The sequence below is a fragment of the Ranitomeya imitator genome, chromosome 1 (genome assembly GCF_032444005.1).
Source record: "Ranitomeya imitator isolate aRanImi1 chromosome 1, aRanImi1.pri, whole genome shotgun sequence".
Classification (NCBI taxonomy): Eukaryota; Metazoa; Chordata; class Amphibia; order Anura; family Dendrobatidae; genus Ranitomeya; species Ranitomeya imitator.
The window spans coordinates 150,008,433-150,029,306 of record NC_091282.1 but is presented as its reverse complement, the minus strand read 5'-3'; the positions used below and the strand labels follow the sequence as shown (position 1 = coordinate 150,029,306).

Here is a 20,874-nt window from a genome sequence, read left to right as displayed (position 1 = left end):
CAAAAGTACAACTTGTTTCACAAAAAATAAGCCCTTACATGGCTATATTGATGGAAAAATAAAAAAATTATGGCTCTGGGAAGGAGGGGAGCGAAAAAAGAGCACGGAAAAACGGAAAATCCCAAGGTCATGAAGGGGTTAATTAACCTTACCACCAGACTGTCCATCTGTGGATGGTAAGCTGAGGTCCTGAGCTGGAAAATTTGCAGTGTTTTGTACAGCTCTATAAGGGTCCCTTGATCCATTAGGATCCTCTAAGGCAGACCCATTCAAGAAAAAGATATGGGCTGACTCCTGAGCTAAATGCTTAGCAGAGGAGTTCCTTAATGGCACCCCTTCGGGAACCTTGCAGCATAATACAGGACAACCAAGATATATTGATGTCCCCTGGCGGACTTTACGAGGGGTCTCACTAAATCCATAGCTATATGATTGAATGGGACCTTCAATGATGGGCAATGATAGTAACAAAATGTGTAAGTTTGTTACTGGGGTGGGGGTGGTGTGGGGGGTTGGCTGGCAGGTGGGACAGGAATGACAATAGGTAATGATTTCTCAGTGACACCAGGGCCAGGAGAATTTCTAGAGGATCCACTCCTGGGTCTTGTCTATCCCTAATTCATGTATTTGAGCCATGTCTAACATCCTGGGTCTGTAGGTTCCTGGCACCAGTAACTTTCCTTATTACCTCATCAGTTTGCTCGATCACTTGGTACAATAAATCCAGTCATGGCAAAATATGGGAACCAAGTATTGACTCCTGGCTCCTAAGGAACCCCATTCAGCACTGTCATATTCTCCAGAGCAAATTTTAAAGTTAAGTACGTGAGTTGGGTGGTTCCAAAGTTTCCCATGAACACCTGCACCTCAGGAACATTGGTTTAAGGAAATGCTTGCTCAACCCCATTGCCAGCCAGCTCAAAAAAGGGAAACTCGTCAGCACAGCATGCAGCAAATTTTCTTTAATTGTAACTTAGTTGCCAGAAGAGCTACCAGGTGACACTGATTCCCACAAAGATCCCAATTTATAGAAAAATCACGTCCCACATTTATACGGTGCAACAAGTCCTTGACTACTCCTCCTTCATGGGAGACTGAACCACAGTCCATGCTCATGTTTAACGGGGGCAACAGTTCTTCGCACCATCAAGGATACACCTTATGCCCACTACCTTCACGAACAGACGCAGAAGTGTTGCCCTTAGCAGGGTCACCAAGCTCCCGGAGTCCAGAAGTCCACTCACTTGTACACTATTGACAGTCTCCCGGTAGGTAAACCTGACGCCCCTCGCCAGCATGAGGAACAGCACTGCAGGTAAGTAGGAAGAGCGCCGACTCATGCTGCAGTCCATGAGCTCATAGGTCATGTGACAACAGGTGTCTGTATGACCAGGGGCATGACACCTCCAACAGACAACAGTATGGGAGTGATCCCTTGAAAGCATCTCAGATGCCACCTGGGAATTCGGTACTGTTAAGATATTACTCCTCTAAGAGTATAGCCCGAGAGCTTGTCCGGGACTCCGTTCATGTCGAAAGTCATCAGAAAGTTGCACAAAGTCTTGCAGATCAAACAGCTCAGGGCTTTGGTATACCACCCAGGGATGGACTGTCTTGTGGAAAATGTTAATAAAACCTTGAAGTCAATGCTAAAAAAGTTATAGCGTAGGTCAGCCAAAATAGGGTGATATGGACTGACCTGGGTTGGAGCAGTGGTATTGCAACGACTAGGGGCAGCAGCAGCAGGTAGCGTAGTCAAGGATATCCTGGGAGATGGTATATGAAGCAGTATAGTTTTATGAAGCAGCATATAACATAGTCAGGGAAAGCCAGGGAGTCGGTATACTGGAACAGCAATGTAGTTCTAAGGAGCAGCACGTAGCATAGTAAGGGATAGGCAAGGGTCAGTACATGGAGCAGCAGTAGAATCTTGAGGATAAGCAGCAAGTGAAAGGAAGCTTGACTAGAGGCTGGGAGCTCTATAATCACGCAAGGAAGGGAGTGCAATGCAAGGTTTAAATACGGTATTCAATGAGGGTGGAACGAATCAGGAACTCATGGTGGAGACAAACAGGAACTCAGGGTGGACACAATCAGAAATAAAACAGGTACAAGTATTTGGGGTGGCACACAACTGTCCAGCGAGCTGAATAGCTCAGAGGGAAGAGATGCCACCTGGTGTACAAGAGCTGGGTTCCAATCTTGACACTTGGACTGCCTACTGTGATATCTGCTATTTTCCATCAGACAAGTTCCTCAGGCCATATGAGCTTTTAATTAATTCAGCCAAGACATCCAGAGATCCAAAGAACTAGAGACTCTTTACAGAAAAACATCCAAGACATCATGGCTCCATCACGAGGGACACAGATCTGTCATTCTAAAGGATGCCAGCTTAGGGGACCTTGGCCCCAGCTGGAAGAATACAGATCTGCCCCATTGGCCATCACCAAACCATGGATACATTTGTGAATGTCAGGAATGAGAACCAACAGTTGCCTGGCTCTATGGAGATGTTCGGAGAAGCCAGATTGTGAGCGTCTGGTCAACTAGCCTTGTACCTAAATGGACTGTCATTTTTTCTAAACTTGTCATTACCTCCTCTCTGTGCATGTCACAGGTGGGGTAGTTGGCCCTGGAAGCTCTGAAGTAACAGCTGCTATTATCCCGGCGCATCAGCAGAAGGGTGAGACTTTGTAATGTGCACCATCTTGGGTATTTTGCTGGGACTCTTCTATGTGTTATCTGCCTGTTTTGTGGTTCAGTAAAGCACTGTTTTACCCTCACTCTGTATTGTCTGAGTAGTGTTATGCTCAGGGTGAAAAGAGAGAGGGCAATTGGTGGGATGATCTCTGGTCCGTGCGGTTTCAACTAGCAAACCAGGGTGCCTGCTAACTGCCCGTATCTCCACAGTACTGGCAAATTTCTGGCCAAATGGCAAGACCCCTATGATGTTGTCGAAAAGATTGGTGAGTTTAATTATAAAGTCCACTATGCGGGGAGAAGGAAGCGCTACCAGGTGTACCCCGTCAATCTGTTCAAGCTATTGCAAGATAGGGAGCTCGTGCTAGCTACATGTTTGGTGGCTAAGTCTGGAGATCAGATAGAAGATGTCAAGGTGGCAAAGACGCTATCACATGCCCAAAAGTAGCAGTACTGAGAATTTCTTCATTGGAACAGAGACCCGTTTTCAGAGTTCTCAGGTTGTACTCAGGTCATAGAACATGACGTACTCAAGGAGCCTCATGTCCTGGAGAATTTGAAACCATATCATATTTCCGAAGCCCGCTAAGATGTAATCCCTAAGGAGGTGAAGTGAGTGTCATTGAAGAGTCCAAGTGCAGCTGGTCCAGTCCCATAGTCCTGGTACCAAAACTAGATGGAGAATGGAAATTCAGCAATGACTACCAGAAGCTAAATGAAGTCACTAAATTTTACACATTTGCTCACTGAAAGGCAAAGGTCGGCCCGGTAGGTACATTACCACTATGGACCTTACGGAAGGGTATTGGCAGATTCCGCTCCCCAAGGATGCCAAGGAGAACACTGCTATTTCAACATCAGATAGATGTTTCCACTATGTCAGGATGCCAATTGGGTTGCAAGGAGCTCCATCCACCTCCCAGAGAGCCATGGACCGAATCCTAGCTCCCCACAAGAAGTACACATCGGCCTACCCTGATGACATTATGATCTTCAGGCTTTAAAGAAGGCATGGTTTTCTATCACCCTGAAGAAATGTGCCATGGGAATAGAAGAAGCCAAGTTCTTGGGACATGTCGGAGGGAGGTGCGAGATCAAACCCCAAGTGAATAAAGTCCAGGATTGGCCACAACCACTCTCAAAAGAGCATTTCTGGGGATCGTGGGTCACTACTGTTGGTTTATCCCTAACTTTAACATAAGTCAGTTATGACCAAGTGGTCCCCAGAAGTTGAGACAGCACTTCAGAAACTGAAGCAAGCTTTGTGTAAACAACCAATGTTGGTGGCTCTGGAGTTCTCCAAAGGGTCTGTGGTCCAGACGGATGCATCAGATGTCATATGAAGTGCCATCTTGTCTCACGAAGTGAGTGGCGAAGAACACACGATAATGTACCCGAGTCGTAGAAGACTGTCTTATTACAAAAAAAAACCTACTCCATCCTGGAGAAGGAGTGTTTGGCTATCAAGTGGGCATTGGACACTTTAACATACTACATTTTAGGCAGGAAGTTGTGGTTAGTGTCAGACCATGCAACACTGAGGTGGTTGCCGGAGAAGAAGGGGAACAATGCCTAAGTGACCAGGTGATTCCCAGCTCTTCAGGATTTTAGCTTCAGTGTAGAACATAGGCCCAGAAAACTACATGGCAATGCTGATACTCTGTCGAGGGTCCACTGTATGCTGTCAGAAGGTGCCATGATCCCTGGCTATGGGCAGAGGGGGGTATGTAAGATGGCCACTGGACACATCATTTAGAGGAGATATATATCACAGAGGTGGTTATCCTCAGTGGTGTTGGACCAGAATCAAGTTTCAGAACGTATAGTGCTTTGAGTGTTAATAAGGCGTTGCCAGGGCCAGGTTTACGAGCAATCAGAAAGAAGGTGGGACTGGCTGTCACATATCCCCCACCACAGTGCATAATATGGCAGATATAAAGAACTGGTGTATCATTATTTCACATTGTGTGAAGTTAAGAAGGCCTCCTGTGAGATGTCTTCAGACTGAGTTTGTGTCCTGGATGCTACCCAGCATGAGTGTGCCAGACCAAAACCAAAGTGCTGTTATTTGGACGGTTTAGGTTTTATGTCTGCACTGAAAGACAGTTTATTGCCTTTGTTTTTGGCATTGTTTATGGAGTTTTAATAAACTACCCTGGACGTTTTTACTTAAACTGCTTCCTGTTCCTATCTCAAACGCAACCGAGTGAGTAGAAACTTTACAATACTTATAAAATAGTATTTCAGTAATGAGAAGTTACCAACTATTTACGTTTTTGATAATAACAGGGGATAGCCAAGTTTTCTCTTGCTATTGGTAGGGGTCTCCACAGTCAGACACCCATGAATCTAGAAGCTATCATGTTGATAGGTAAAATCATCTTTAGAGGGATTGCCAGTTCAAAAGTCTTATATTACCATAGAATTGCAGAGATCAAAATAATGAAGTGAGTTGGTACTCACCTTCCCTGGGTCAGCAATGCCTCTTCTTTGCTGGTCTGGTCCCTGATGATTGGCTACAGTGGTGAGGTCACGTCTACATCACCTTTAACTTCTCAAGCCAATCACTGAGCCCAGTGATTAGCTGCAGTCATTGTGAGTACTTTATATAGGGGCTTCTCACAAAATTAGAATATCATCAAAAAAGTTAATTTATTTCAGTTCTTCAGTACAAAAGCTATATATTATATAGAGTCATTACAAACAGAGTGATCTATTTCAAGTGTTTATTTCTGTTAATGTTGATGATTATGGCTTACAGCCAATGAAAACCCAAAAGTCATTATCTCAGTAAATTAGAATAATTAACAAAAAGCACCAGCAAAGGCTTCCTAATTGTTTAAAAAGGTACCTTAACCCCTTCATGACCCAGCCTATTTTGACCTTAATGACCTGGCCGTTTTTTTGCAATTCTGACCAGTGTCCCTTTATGAGGTAATAACTCGGGAATGCTTCAACGGATCCTAACTGTTCTGAGATTGTTTTTTCGTGACATATTGGGCTTCATGATAGTGGTTAACATAGGTCAATAATTTTTGTGTTTATTTGTGAAAAAAATGGAAATTTGGCTAAAATTTTGAAAATTTTGCAATTTTCAAATTTTGAATTTTTATTCTGTTAAACCAGAGAGTTATGTGACAAAAAATAGTTAATAAATAACATTTCCCACATGTCTACTTTACATCAGCACAATTTTGGAAACAACATTTTTTTTTTGCTAGGAAGTTATAAGAGTTAAAATTTGACCAGCGATTTCTCATTTTTACAACAAAATTTACAAAACCATTTTTTTTAGGGACCACCTCACATTTGAAGTCAGTTTGAGGGGTCTATATGGCTGAAAATACCCAAAAGTGACACCAATATAAAAACTGCACCCCTCAAGGTACTCAAAACCTCATTCAAGAAGTTTATTAACCCTTCAGGTGCTTCACAGCAGCAGAAGCAACATGGAAGGAAAAAATGAACATTTAACTTTTTAGTCACAAAAATGATCTTTTAGCAACAATTTTTTTATTTTCCCAAGGGTAGAAAGAGAAACTGGACCCCAAAAGTTATTGTACAATTTGTCCTGAGTACGCCGATACCTCTTATGTGGGGGGGAACTACTGTTTGGGCGCACGACAGGGCTTGGAAGGGAAGGAGCGCCATTTGACTTTTTCAATGAAAAATTGGCTCCAATCTTTAGCGGACACCATGTCGCGTTTGGAGAGCCCCTGTGTGCCTAAACATTGGAGCTTCCCCACAAGTGACCCCATTTTGGAAACTAGACCCCCCAAGGAACTTATGTAGATGCATAGTGAGCACTTTGAACCACCAGGTGCTTCACAAATTGATCCGTAAAAATGAAAAAGTACTTTTTTTCACAAAAAAATTCTTTTAGCCTCAATTTGTTCATTTCCACATGGGCAACAGGATAAAATGGATCATAAGATTTATTGGGAAATTTCTCCTGAGTTCAGTGATGCCTCACATGTGGGGGTAAACCACTGTTTGTGCACACGGCAAGGCTCGGAAGGGAAGGAGTGCCATTTGACTTTTTGAATGAAAAATTAGCTCCAATTGTTAGCTGACACCATGTCGCGTTTGAAGAGCCCCTGTGTGCCTAAACATTTGAGCTCCCCCACATGTGACCCCATTTTGGAAACTAGACCTCCCATGGAACTAACCTAGATGTGCAGTGACCACTTTAAACCCCAAAGTGCTTCACAGAAGTTTATAACGCAGAGCAGTGAAAATAAAAAATCATTTTCCTTTCCTCAAAAATTATTTTTTAGCCCGCAATTTTTTATTTTCACAAGAGTAACAGGAGAAATTGGACCCCAAAAGTTGTTGTCCAGTTTGTCCTGAGTACGCTGATACCCCATATGTGGGGGGGAACCACTGTTTGGGCACATGTCGGGGCTCAGAAGGGAAGTAGTGACGTTTTGGAATGCAGACTTTGATGGAATGGTCTGCGGGCATAATGTTACGTTTGCAGAGCCACTGATGTGCATAAACAGTAGAAACCCCCCACAAGTGACCCCATTTTGGAAACTAGACCTCCCATGGAACTAACCTAGATGTGCGGTGACCACTTTAAACCCCCAAGTGCTTCACAGAAGTTTATAACGCAGAGCCGTGAAAATAAAAAATCATTTTCCTTTCCTCAAAAATTATTTTTTAGCCCGCAATTTTTAATTTTCACAAGAGTAACAGGAGAAATTGGACCCCAAAAGTTGTTGTCCAGTTTGTCCTGAGTACGCTGATACCCCATATGTGGGGGGGAACCACTGTTTGGGCACATGTCGGGGCTCAGAAGGGAAGTAGTGACGTTTTGGAATGCAGACTTTGATGGAATGGTCTGCGGGCATAATGTTACGTTTGCAGAGCCACTGATGTGCATAAACAGTAGAAACCCCCCACAAGTGACCCCATTTTGGAAACTAGACCTCCCATGGAACTAACCTAGATGTGCGGTGACCACTTTAAACCCCCAAGTGCTTCACAGAAGTTTATAACGCAGAGCCGTGAAAATAAAAAATCATTTTCCTTTCCTCAAAAATTATTTTTTAGCCCGCAATTTTTAATTTTCACAAGAGTAACAGGAGAAATTGGACCCCAAAAGTTGTTGTCCAGTTTGTCCTGAGTACGCTGATACCCCATATGTGGGGGGGAACCACTGTTTGGGCACACGTCAGGGCTCAGAAGGGAAGTAGTGACGTTTTGGAATGCAGACTTTGATGGAATGGTCTGCGGGCATAATGTTACGTTTGCAGAGCCACTGATGTGTCTAAACAGTAGAAACCCCCCACAAGTGACCCCATTTTGAAAACTAGACCCCCCAAGGAACTTATCTTGATATGTGGTGAGCACTTTGAACCCCCAAGTGCTTCACAGAAATTTACAATGCAGAGCCATGAAAATAAAAAAATAATTTTTCTTTCCTCAAAATGATGTTTTAGCAAGCAATTTTTTATTTTCACAAGGGTAACAGGAGAAATTGGACCACAATAGTTGTTGCCCAGTTTGCACTGAGTATGCTGGTACCCCATATGTGGGGTTAAACCACTGTTTAGGCGCACGTCGGGGCTCGGAATGGAAGTAGTGACGCTTTGAAATGCAGACTTTGATGGAATGGTCTGCGGGCGTCATGTTGCATTTGCAGAGCCCCTGATGTGCCTAAATAGTAGAAACCCCCACATGTGACCCCATTTTGGAAACTAGACCCCCCAAGGAACTTATCAAGATATGGGTTGATCACTTTGAACCCCCAAGTGCTTCACAGAAGTTTACAACGCAGAGCCGCGAAAATAAAAAAATAAATTTTCTTTCCTCAAAAATGATGTTTTAGCAAGCAGTTTTTTATTTTCACAAGGGTAGCAGGAAAAATTGGACCCCAATATTTGTTGCCCAGTTTGTCCCGAGTATGCTGGTATCCCATATGTGGGGGTAAACCACTGTTTTGGCGCATGTCAGGGTTCGGAAGGGAGGGAGCACCATTTGACTTTTTGAACGCAAGATTGGCTGGAATCAATGGTGGCGCCATGTTACGTTTGGAGACCCCTGATGTGCCTAAACAATGGAAACCCCTCAATTCTAACTCCAACACTAACCCCAACACACCCCTATCCCTAATCTCAACTCTAGCCATAACCCTAATCACAACCCTAACCCCAACACACCCCTAACCCTAATACCAACCCTAAACATAATCCTAACCCTAATCCAAACCCTAACCCCAACACACCCCTAACCACAACCCTAACCCCAACACACCCCTAACCATAACCCTAACCACAAGCCTAATCTTAACCCTATTTCCAACCCTAGCCCTAATTCCAACCCTAACTCTAATTCCAACCCTAACCCTAAGGCTATGTGCCCACATTGCGGATTCGTGTGAGATTTTTCCGCACCATTTTTGAAAATCCGCGGGTAAAAGGCACTGCGTTTTACCTGCGGATTTACCGTGGATTTTCAGTGTTTTTTGTGCAGATTTCACCTGCGGATTCCTATTGAGGAACAGGTGTAAAACGCTGCGGAATACGCACAAAGAATTGACATGCTGCGGAAAATACAACACAGCGTTCCCGCGCGATATTTTCAGCACCATGGGCACAGCGGATTTGGTTTTCCATAGGTTTACATGGAACTGTAAAGCTGATGGAAAACTGCTACGATTCCGCAGCGGCCAATCCGCTGTGGATCCGCAGCCAAATCCGCACCGTGTGCACATAGCCTAATTCTAAGGGTATGTGCACATGATGCGGAAAACGCTGCGGATCCACAGCGTTTCCGCCACTGCGGGTCGCAGCAGTTTCCCATGAGTTTACAAAAAAAGGTGCGCACATGCTGCGGAAAAAACTGCGTGGAAACGCAGCAGTTTACATTCCGCACATTTCACTTCTTTCTGCGGATTCCGCAGCGGTTTTACAACTGCTCCAATAGAAAACCGCAATAAAATCCGCAGAAAAACCGCGGTAAATCCGCGATAAATCCGCAGCGGTTTTGCACTGCGGATTTATAAAAACCGCTGCGGAAAAATCCGCAGAGGACCAGAATATGTGTGCACATTCCCTAACCCTAACCCTAGTTCTAACTGTAGTAGAAAAAAAAAATATATTTTATTATTGTCCCTACCTATTGGGGTGAAAAAGGTAGGGGTCATTAACTATTTTTTCTATTTTGATCACTGTGATAGGTTTTATCACAGTGATCAAAATGTACATGGAACGAATCTGCCGGCCGGCAGATTCGGCAGGCGCACTGCGCAAGCGCCCGCCATTTTGGAAGATGGCGGCGCCCATGGAGAAGATGGACGGACACCGGGAGCCTCGGTAAGTGTAAGGGGGGGGAGATCGGGGCATGGGGGGACGTCGGAGCATGGGGAGGTGGCATAGGAGCACGGGGGGAGCGGACAGGAGGATGGGGGAGCGGAGCACAGGATGGAGGGGAGCGGACCACAGATCGGTGGACCGGGGGGGCGATCGGTGGGGTGAGGGGGCACATCAGTGTTTCCAGCCATGGCCGATGATATTGCAGCATCGGCCATGGCTGGATTGTAATATTTCACCAGTTTTTTAGGTGAAATATTACAAATCGCTCTGATTGGCAGTTTCACTTTCAACAGCCAATCAGAGCGATCATAGCCACAGGGGGTTGAAGCCACCCCCCCCTGAGCTAAAGTACCACTCCCCCTGTCCCTGCAGATCGGGTGAAATTGGAGTTAACCCTTTCACCCGATCTGTAGAGACGCGATCTTTCCATGACACAACATAGGCGTCACAGGTCGGATTGGCACCGACTTTCATGACGCCTACGTGGCGTCATGGGTCGGGAAGGGGTTAAGGTACCGTTACACTAAATGATTTACCAACGATCACGACCAGCGATACGACCTGGCCGTGATCGTTTGTAAGTCGTTGTGTGGTCGCTGGAGAGCTGTCACACAGACAGCTCTCCAGCGACCAACGATGCTAAAGTCCCCGGGTAACCAGGGTAAACATCGGGTTACTGAGCACAGGGCCGCGCTTAGTAACCCAATATTTACCCAGGTTACCATTGTAAATGTAAAAAAAAAAAAACACAACATACTCACGTTCCAGTGTCTGTCTCGTCCCCCGCCGTCACCTTCCCGCACTGACTGTCAGCGCCGGCCGTAAAGCAGAGCACAGCGGTGACGTCGCGACGTCACTGCTGTGCTCTGCTTTACGGCCGGCCGGCGCTGACACAGTCAGTGCGGGAAGCTGACGCCGGGGGACGAGACAGACAACGGAATGTGAGTATGTACTTTTTTTTTTTTTTTTAACTTTTACAATGGTAACCAGGGTAAATATGGGGTTACTAAGCGCGGCCCTGCGCTTAGTAACCCGATATTTACCCTGGTTACCAGTGAACACATCGCTGGAGCGGCGTCACACATGCCGATTCAGCGATGACAGCAGGTGATCAGCGACCAAAAAAAGCTCCTGATCATTCCCAGCGACCAACGATCTCCCAGCAGGGACCTGATCGTTGGTCGCTGTCACACATAACGATTTTGTTAACAATATCATTGTACGTCACAAAAAGCAACGATATCGTTAAAGAAATCGTTATGTGTGATGGTACCTTTAGTCTGTTTCAGTAGGCTTCACAATCATGGGAAAGAGCTGACTTGACAGATGCTCAGAAGGCAGTTAGTGACACACTCCACAAGCCACAAAAGGTCATTTCTAAAGAAGCTGGCTGTTCACAGAGTGCTGTATCCAAGCATATTAATGGAAAGTTGAGTGGAAGGAAAAAGTGTGGTAGAAAAAGGTGCACAAGCAACCAGGATAACCGCAGCCTTGAAAGGATTGTTAAGAAAAGGCCTTTCAAAAATTTTGGGGAGATTCACAAGGAGTGGACTGCTGCTGGAGTCATTGCATCAAGGCCCACCACACACAGATGTATCCAAGATATGGGCTACAAGTGTCGCATTCCATGTATCAAGCCACTCATGACCAATAGACAATGCCGGATGCATCTTACCTTGGCCAAGGAGAAAAAGAACTGGACTGTTGCTCAGTGGTCCAAGGAGTTGTTTTCAGATTAAAGTAAATTTTGCATTTCATTTGTAAATCAAAGTTCCAGAGTCTGGAGGAAGAGTGGAGAGGCCACAATCCAAGCTGCTTGAGGTCTAGTGTGAAGTTTCCACAATCAGTGATGGTATGGGGAGCCATGTCATCTGCTGGTGTAGGTCCACTGTGTTTTATCAAGACCAAAGTCAGTGCAGCCGTCTACCAGGAAATTTTAGAACACTTCATGCTTCTCTCTGCCGACAACATTTTTGGAGATAGGAATTTCCTTCTCCAGCAGAACTTAGCACCTGTCCACACTGCCAAAAGTACCAATACCTGGTTTAAAAACAACAGTATCACTGTGCTTGATTGGCCAGCAGACTCGCCTGACCTTAACCCCATAGAGAATCTATGGGGTATTGTCAAGAGAAAGATGAGAGACACCAGACCCAACAATGCAGACAAGCTGAAAGCTGCTATCAAAGCAAACTGGGGCTTCATAACACTTCAGCAGTGACACAGGCTGATCGCCTCCATGACACGCCGCATTGCTGCAGTAAGTGATGCAAAAGGAGCCCTGACCAAGTATTAGGTGCATTTACTGAACATACATTTCAGTAGGCCAACATTTCGGATTTTAAAATCTTTTTTCAAGCTGGTGTTATAAAGTATTCTAATTTACTGAAATAATGACTTTGGGGTTTATATTGGCTGTAAGCCATAATCATCAACATTAACAGAAATAAACACTTGAAAAAAATCACTCTGTTTTTATTGACTCTTTATAATATACTAGATGGCAGCCCGATTCTAAAGAATCGGGAGTCTAGAATCCATATATACTTTATTTATTCAAATGTAAGAATAATACAATTAATAAATAATAGTAAGAAAGAACAAAAATAATAGGCAGTATATGGAGAAAACACCAAACAAAAGTTCAAAATTGGTGTGAAAATGTCACTGAACCACTTCACAACTAAATATATATAGTTTTGGTAAATGGTATTATCATTTTTTTGACGAAATTCGGCAGGAGCTTGAAGAGCAACGTCACTGGGCCCGCCTCCACGCAGTAGAAACTTGCTGTGAGGTAAAAATTCAAAAATCACACCAAAATGGCGGGCGGAGTGTGTCACAGTACGGCACGTTTCTGATTGGTCGCTCGCAGCAGGCGGCAACCAATCAGACACTGGACACTGTTGACGTCACTTATCTCCGGACATTAGCTCCGGACATTAGCTCCGGACATTAGCTCCGGACATTAGCTCCGGACAAAGCCACGGAAGTTGGCACAAATTGCAGGAAGTAGTATTCTAGGCAATTAATCTCCGGACATTAGCTCCGGACATTATCTCCGCACATTAGCTCCGGACAAAGCCACGGAAGTTGGCACAAATTGCAGGAAGTAGTATTCTAGGCAATTATATATTAGATGAGTTTCACTTTTTGTATTGAAGAACTAAAATAAATTAACTTTTTGATGATATTCTAATTTTGTGAGAAGCACCTGTATATGACAGATGGTCAATCAAAAAAGACCGCCACATCGGTGCAGCACTAGTTCCAGGGAAGGTGAGTGACAGCTCCATAGGTTATTTATGACATCTGCAACAGTATGGTACCATAGCAATTTGAAAGCTACTACCCCTTTAGGGTCTCATTCACCCATTTTTATTGATCACAAATGTTTTGTATAAAAATAGAACACAATGAGAAACCTTTCAATATAAATATATGAAAATATATCTATCTCCCAAAAAATGAAATATACAAAGTGTTTAAGAGAAAAAACACTATTGTGTTTTGAGCTTATTCTATACTGGTCTCAGGGTGTTTGTAATAGATGTTTCAATCACTACTCAATACAGAAATGAGAACATAGCAATCAATACAATAAGATTTACTGCAGTTTTCAATATGTAATTAATAGATAAATGTGGTTACATTGACATGTATTATACTTATGTTATGCCATAAAGCAATATGCATTACTGCAATAAATCATTAACACACAGTAAAATTACAAATATTCTGCTGTGTCACTAAAATAGGCATAAAAGTCCACTTACATCAGGGAAGAAAATAAATCCTGTGCTGTTTTCGAAGTTCAGTCCTATATGGTGTCCAACAATTTTCCAGTGAACAGTCACGTTGCCTCTGCCAGGAGGCGTCCGTACTACACTGAACTGCAGTTTTTCACCTACATTAAACACAATAAATATAAGATGCATTTAACACTCTAGACATGATTAAGGACACGTTAATAGTAGACTAAAGTAGAAAGATAAGTTTACATCATTTTGCAAAATCTTTACCCATATGCCCTGTTAACATTAAATAAGGATCAGATAAAAACAAAAGATAGGGGAAGCATTCAACAAAATATTAATGAAATATTCCCCTTTCCCACAATTTAATTCTCCTCCTGATGTAAAGATGCAAATATTCTAAAAAAGATGTAAGCCTAGCCTTTAAGAGTAGCTAAACAATTTTTTTTATCTAATTATTGATAAACCTTTGCAAAACTACAGTATAAGGTTGTGTAAAATGCAGTACATCAGTACCTTATATAGCTTTCTTTCTACCTAAACACTAGGCTGCAGTGCTGTTTCAATGTCCAGTGTAAGCTCCTTTAGAAGATCCTTTCAGCTGCTGCTCAGCGAGATCCATGCAAAAATAATTTGTGTACAGGCCTTTCCTCCTCTGAGCCTCTATGTTCCCCACTCCAATACTCAAAAAGGGGAATTTACATAATCTGTATCAATACAGTGTACAGATGTTGCTGAGCAGCAGTTGAAATGATCTTCTAAAAGAGGCACTGAAACAGCTCTCCAGTATAGTGTTGGGAAAAAGGCAAAATAAGTTATTTAAGTACTGCATAACACAAAGATATGGAACCTTGCAAAGGCTGATCAATAAACATATAGAAATAAAAAAGTGTATGTTCTCTTTAAAGGATATGGGCACATTTTAGGACTGTAGGAGATAACAGTACCAATTGTTTAATGAAATCCTACTGTGAAAATTATGTCTAAGTATTTGCATTTAAGTTAAAAAATGTCCTCAAAAGTGTCCATATCTTTTCTTGGCGTCCCAGAAACTTCTGATTGTGAACACAGCCTTTCTACTCACATATCTAAAATAGCAAACGGAACGTACCTTCCCGACCAATGACCGATCTTGAAGTTGTCTGAAAACCAATCTTTCCAGCAACATTATCATTTGCTAAAATGACTATGGTAACCGTGTTGGCGCTAGGAAGAATGCGGCTCCCTCCTTCAGTATATGTCAGCCCAACTACAATACTTTCATCATCCTCAGGATCGGTATCATCCAGTATGAGAACTGCTACCTCTTTGCTTGTTTCACCTACCAAAACAACAAAATGATCTGGATGAATTGACCAATTTCTGACCTGTTCGCAAAATCCAAGAGTGGAAATTGATATTCCTGCCAGAGATCTGTTACTTTTTGAAACTTTTAACCAACCATAGTCCATTACATTAATAGGGATGTACACTACTTTGACAACCCCCTTCCTAAATATTGAATTTTCCAGTATAAAATAAAAAGCCAAAATAAAGTGAGGAAAGGGGGGAGGAATGGCAGATAGTGCACGGTGCATAGATATGCAGGAGAAAAGGGTTTTCATCCAGCAACCGCTATATCGAAATCTAAAACTTCACAGCGCTGAATAGAGTAACAGGGTTTTGCTTGAAACATGTAGACACTTACTGCCATGGATTATATATTTTTGCCTACTTTTTAACAGTAATCCAAATAAATGTGATTTTTTTTTATATAGTGGTTGCTGGATGAAAACCCCTTTTCTCCTACAATAAATAGTACAGATACTCATCTCCCTTTTCGGTGACAATCCAGCCACATCGGCGCTGGGTTTCTATAGGTTGAATGACACTGTGATGCCATTTTGCATAAACACATTCTATAAAGATCTGGGATTCGTTCACAATAAGTGTGAGTGAAGCAGTCCATCGGCCACCGCTAATTGGCCATGGTCCACGTGGCATAAAAATGTCACGCGAGCCCCAGGATACCTGTCACCGAGATGGTTCGTGTCGTGCTGCAGACAGAGGGTAGGATCTGTTATTTTTTATTTTACACTGGGAAATACATTATTTAAGGACTGTTCCAAAAAATGAACAGCCCCTTTAACACTATTACAAACAGGGCTCAAGACAAAAGCATCAGAAAGACAAGACAAAAGCATCAATTCATTGTATTTGGTAAACTATTGCATTTATAGATCAAATCATCTCAAACAGCATGTCAACCCTGGTGATATCTTCGGCAAGCACCACAAATTGCTTAATCCTAACAGTGAGTTTTGAACGCCCCATTAGGATTTGGCTCCACTTGCCGGATGCAGCGGTCATTAGACGAGAGCAACTGTGTGATTTTCATACTTGCGGTCACATGCCGAGAAGATGTCAGCCGGTTGTGAATCTAGTCAACATGTGACTGAAAGTATGAAAATCACATACCTATGGCTGTATGATGACTGCTATGGTTGTATGACCACTGCTAGAACAGGCAATTGGAGCTGAATCCTAACGGTGTGTGCATTACACCTCATTTGGATTCAGCAAACTGCTGCACTTGCCGAAGGTTTTGCCAAGGTTGGACAACCCCATTAAAAGGACAAACATGTTAACCCTTACACTTTTTCTTGAATCGAGTTAATGCCTCTCAAAAGATAAAAAATTCAATAATTGACAGACTGCAAATCACATCAAAGCCACTAGGTGGCTACACACGGACACATTTAGCATAGGCGACTTGCAACAGAATACCATGAAATAAGGAAAGGTAAGAAGAGACAGTTTATTAATTGACAAAACGGTCATCAAGTTGCAGGTGAATCGCCTGATTTCTTATAGAATCATGATGTACAATAAATTATATTGTGGTACCGTGTTAGCCAGAAAAATCGATGTAAATACTTTTATGCCCAACAATTCTCGGAGTGATACCTTTATTGGCTAACCAGAAAATAATATGTTTGCAAGCTTGGTGGGAATGTTCTTAGTTATCTGGAGTCCATCTAGTAGAGGTGTGAATTGTGTCCATCTGGTAGAGGTGTGAATTGTGTCCATGTAGAGAGTCATATGTCCAGGTGCTAAATTGAGTCCTAGCGTCAAAGAATTGAACTACAGAGAGAGATATTTGGGAATTCAAACTGATAAAGATGTTCAATCTTTGACACTATGACTCAATTTAGCACCTGGACTTATGACTCCCTACATGGACACAATTCACACCTCTACCAGACGGACTCCAGGTAACTAAGTACATGCCCACCGCCTCTGTGCTCTGGAAGCTTGCAAACATATTATTTTCTGGTTAGCCAATAAAGTTATCACTGCAGGAATACTTTTGTCATCATTGGGCATAATAGTAATTTTATAGAACCATGTAAATTCTAGTTATGGACCTCATTCACATTAATGACTAGGATTAGGGGCTATCACATTCTTTCTTTTATCCTCCACTTTATGGATGCCCTCCACAACTTACAATAGTCAGACTACTGTGTTTCCACCTTTGTTTCAACCAGATTTCCCCAGCAATCATTAACCACTTAAAAACCAACCCTAACGTGGCCTTAATGGCCACACATCATTTTTTTTTTTTTTTTATCGCTACATCACAGGAGCCAGGATTTTTTAAACACTTTTTCATTGACAGTTGCATAGGGACTGTCTTGTTTTGTGGGATGAGTTAGAACTGTCAGTGATACCATTCAGGGGTACATATAACTTTATGCCTAATTTTTATTATCTCTTTATGGGAAGAAATAGAAGGAAAAAAAATGCAATTCTGTTGTTGTTATTTTACATTTTATATACGACGCTCTCATATGCTGCACAAATCAAACGTAGATTTATTTATCTTTTATTGCTTTTAATAATCAATACACTGTCTGAAAATAAAATGTTTTGCAATATTCTGAGAGCCGTAAGTTTAAAATTTTCCATCACCTGAGCTATATGATGGTTTATGTTTTGCCTGACATGACGAATAGTAGTTTTCATTTGTCCCATTTTGGGGAATATATGAATTTTTGCCAACTTATTATTATTATTTTATTTTATTTTTACATGGACAGAGTAGTTTGCTGACTTTTTGTGGAACAAACTGTAATTTTCCCTGGTATCATTTTTAGGCACATTATGCTTTATTCACTTTTTATTCCATCATGTGATAGGAGGAAAGAGTAAAACCAACTATTTTGTCATTGTTTTTCTGTATTTTCTTTTTCTGGTATTCACCATGCAGTGTTCAATATGATTACAGTGACTTTTATCCAGTCAGTGTTATCCTAACAGGCAGCCTAGTAAACAATGACTCCCGTGATTGTGTTGCGGGGAGCTGATGGCATTTAAGGAGTTTATTGAGAAGGTGCAAACACTGATAGCACTCATTCTCCATAGACCTATGTGCTAAGAACAGGGAGTTCACACCTGCATCTTCACACCATTATGGAACTTGTCATGGTACATAGGACGTGAAAAGCAATACAGTGACATGAAGAAAGAAGACCTATTTTTCCAATCATGGATATATCCTTTTTCAGCAATTTCTGCAGTTGTAGTAAATGGAAATGCAGTACAAAGCAGAAAAATGTTCTCTGGCCATGACAGTAGATCTATATAATAATAGATAATAACTTAAAGCAAACCTGTCATATTGCAAATACAATCAAAACTGCAAGGAGTATGATACAAAGCAGGAAATTCTGAACAGACTGAGATCTAGTTTTATGGGAAAATATTCAACACATCTATGTTTTATTCATTATCATCTCTCCGTGTTTGCGTGGGTTTCCTCCGGGCACTCCGGTTTCCTCCCACATACCAAAGACATACTGATAGGAATTCTAGATTGTGAGCCCAATCGGGGACAGTGATGATAATGTGTGCAAACTGTAAAGCGCTGCGGAATATGTTAGCGCTATATAAAAATAAAGATTATTATTATTATTATCTCTGCTCATTTTGGGCTTTTCAGGCTAGTGACTGACAGCTATCTCTGTGTTCACACCTATACAAAAAGACTGTCAGTCACTGAGCATGTTTGCCTATTTGCCCAGAATAAGTAAACATATAAATGACTAAAGGTACCTTCACACTGAACAATTTAACAACAATATCGCTAGCGATCCGTGACGTTGCAGCGTCCTGGCTAGCGATATCGTTGTGTTTGACACGCAGCAGCGATCTGGATCCTGCTGTGACATCGTTGGTCGGAGCAGAAAAGCCAGAACTTTATTTCGTCGCTGGATCTCCCGCAGACATCGCTGAATCGGCGTGTGTGACGCCGATTCAGCGATGTCTTCACTGGTAACCAGGGTAAACATCGGGTTACTAAGCGCAGGGCCACGCTTAGTAACCCGATGTTTACCCTGGTTACCAGTGTAAATGTAAAAAAAAAAAAAAAACACACTACATACTTACATTCCGGTGTCTGTCCCCCGGCGCTCTGCTTCCCTGCACTGTCAGCGCCGGCCGGCCGTAAAGCACAGCGGTGATGTCACTGCTCTGCTTTACGGCCGGCCGGCACTCACAGTCAGTGCAGGAAGCAGAGCGCCGGGGGACAGACACCGGAATGTAAGTATGTAGTGTTTGTTTTTTTTTACATTTACACTGGTAACCAGGGTAAACATCGGGTTACTAAGTGCGGCCCTGCGCTTAGTAACCCAATGTTTACCCTGGTTACCCGGGGACTTCGGCATCGTTGGTCGCTGGAGAGCTGTCTGTGTGACAGCTCTCCAGCGACCACACAGCGACGCTGCAGCGATCGGTATCGTTGTCTAGATCGCTGCAGCGTCGTTAAATGTGACGGTACCTTTAGACAGTGAAATCCCACAAAAGTTATGCATCACAGTGCTCAGCTCCTCTTTCTCTATGACATGCTGCTTGTGATTTGGACTGCATCTCAAATGTGACAAGTTCACTTTAAATACCCTACCTGAAAACAGATAATGACATGGTTACGTAGCATCCAAAAGAATGAGAAAGGTACCTTCAGCGAAAACTAACAGTTCTCCATCTGCTATGAAATCTTCATTTCTGGATGCTGTTCCTCCGACGGTGCCCCAATCAACTATCACTTGACCTAGGCTGCCCTCTCGGCGCTCTATTACCAGCTGGACCATTGTCTGAGGCTGCTCTTGCACTTCTACATGGTGACCTCCATCAGTGGCATTCGGACTTCGGATGTAAATGACAAACACGCCAAAAGCATCTCCATTCATCATGATCACAACCACTGATGTGTTTGGCTGACCTATTGTTGGCTTATTCTGTAAGCTGGCAGAAATGTTTAGAAGTCTGACATCAAGCAGGGACACAACGAATTTCTCGTCTAATTCTGGAAAACTGTCAGTTAGTATGGAAACTTTGATATTAGCAAATTCTTCTCCCTCCGGCATTGTGAACCACTGCCCCGATACAGTTTCGTAATCACTGCCGGCAGTGGCTTGTGAGCTAAACAGCACAGACACACTGGTACTGTTCTTCTTATATGTCCGGAACTGTGTACTGTTTGCAAGCTGATACGATAGTGCAGTAATCCAGAAACATTGAAGATTGTCGGAGACATTACTAAAAGAAAAAGATGAGCATACTTGATTTTTAAGACATGCAATGGCACAGGCCTGAAGTGGGTTTCTGGCTAAAGAAACATTGACAGCAGTTCTTGAAGACACTAATGGGATTGCAGAGAATGGAGTTTCATAGTATAATAACATGTCCTGTCCTTCTCCAACCGCAAGACCAACCACATCCATCTCAGTGGTACTGTATAGCAACTGTAAAAGACCAAATCGCCCTCCACTGAAGAGGAAAAGAAATACCAAAATTTTAAAAACAGTAAACACCAGGTAAAACATCAACACAACATTAAATGGGCTACAAAAGGTTGCAGTAAATGAAACTGCAACAGTATAACAATCAAAACAGAAATACAATTACGGTAAGTCATCTGTGTAGAAAAAAAAGGAGGCTTTCCTACATTAGCCCAATAACATGAGAACATTACAGAAAAAAACACCTGCTAAATTAATTCTTACCTTCACTTGTAAGGGAGAATGATAACAAGAAGAAAAGCTTCTGGATAACCC

At 42.6% G+C, this 20,874-nt stretch overlaps 1 protein-coding gene across 1 annotated transcript in view; it reads right to left on the bottom strand.

Annotated features, from left to right (window-relative positions):
* Positions 1-20,874, bottom strand: part of ADGRV1 (adhesion G protein-coupled receptor V1) — a 753,646-nt gene that overhangs the window by 543,753 nt on the left and 189,019 nt on the right. The window contains exons 33-35 of the mRNA XM_069745343.1: positions 19,776-20,587; positions 14,889-15,098; positions 13,799-13,929 (exon numbers count right to left, since the gene is read on the bottom strand). Of these exons, the coding sequence (XP_069601444.1) occupies positions 13,799-13,929; positions 14,889-15,098; positions 19,776-20,587 (1,153 nt within the window). The remainder of the gene's footprint in view (positions 1-13,798; positions 13,930-14,888; positions 15,099-19,775; positions 20,588-20,874) is intronic.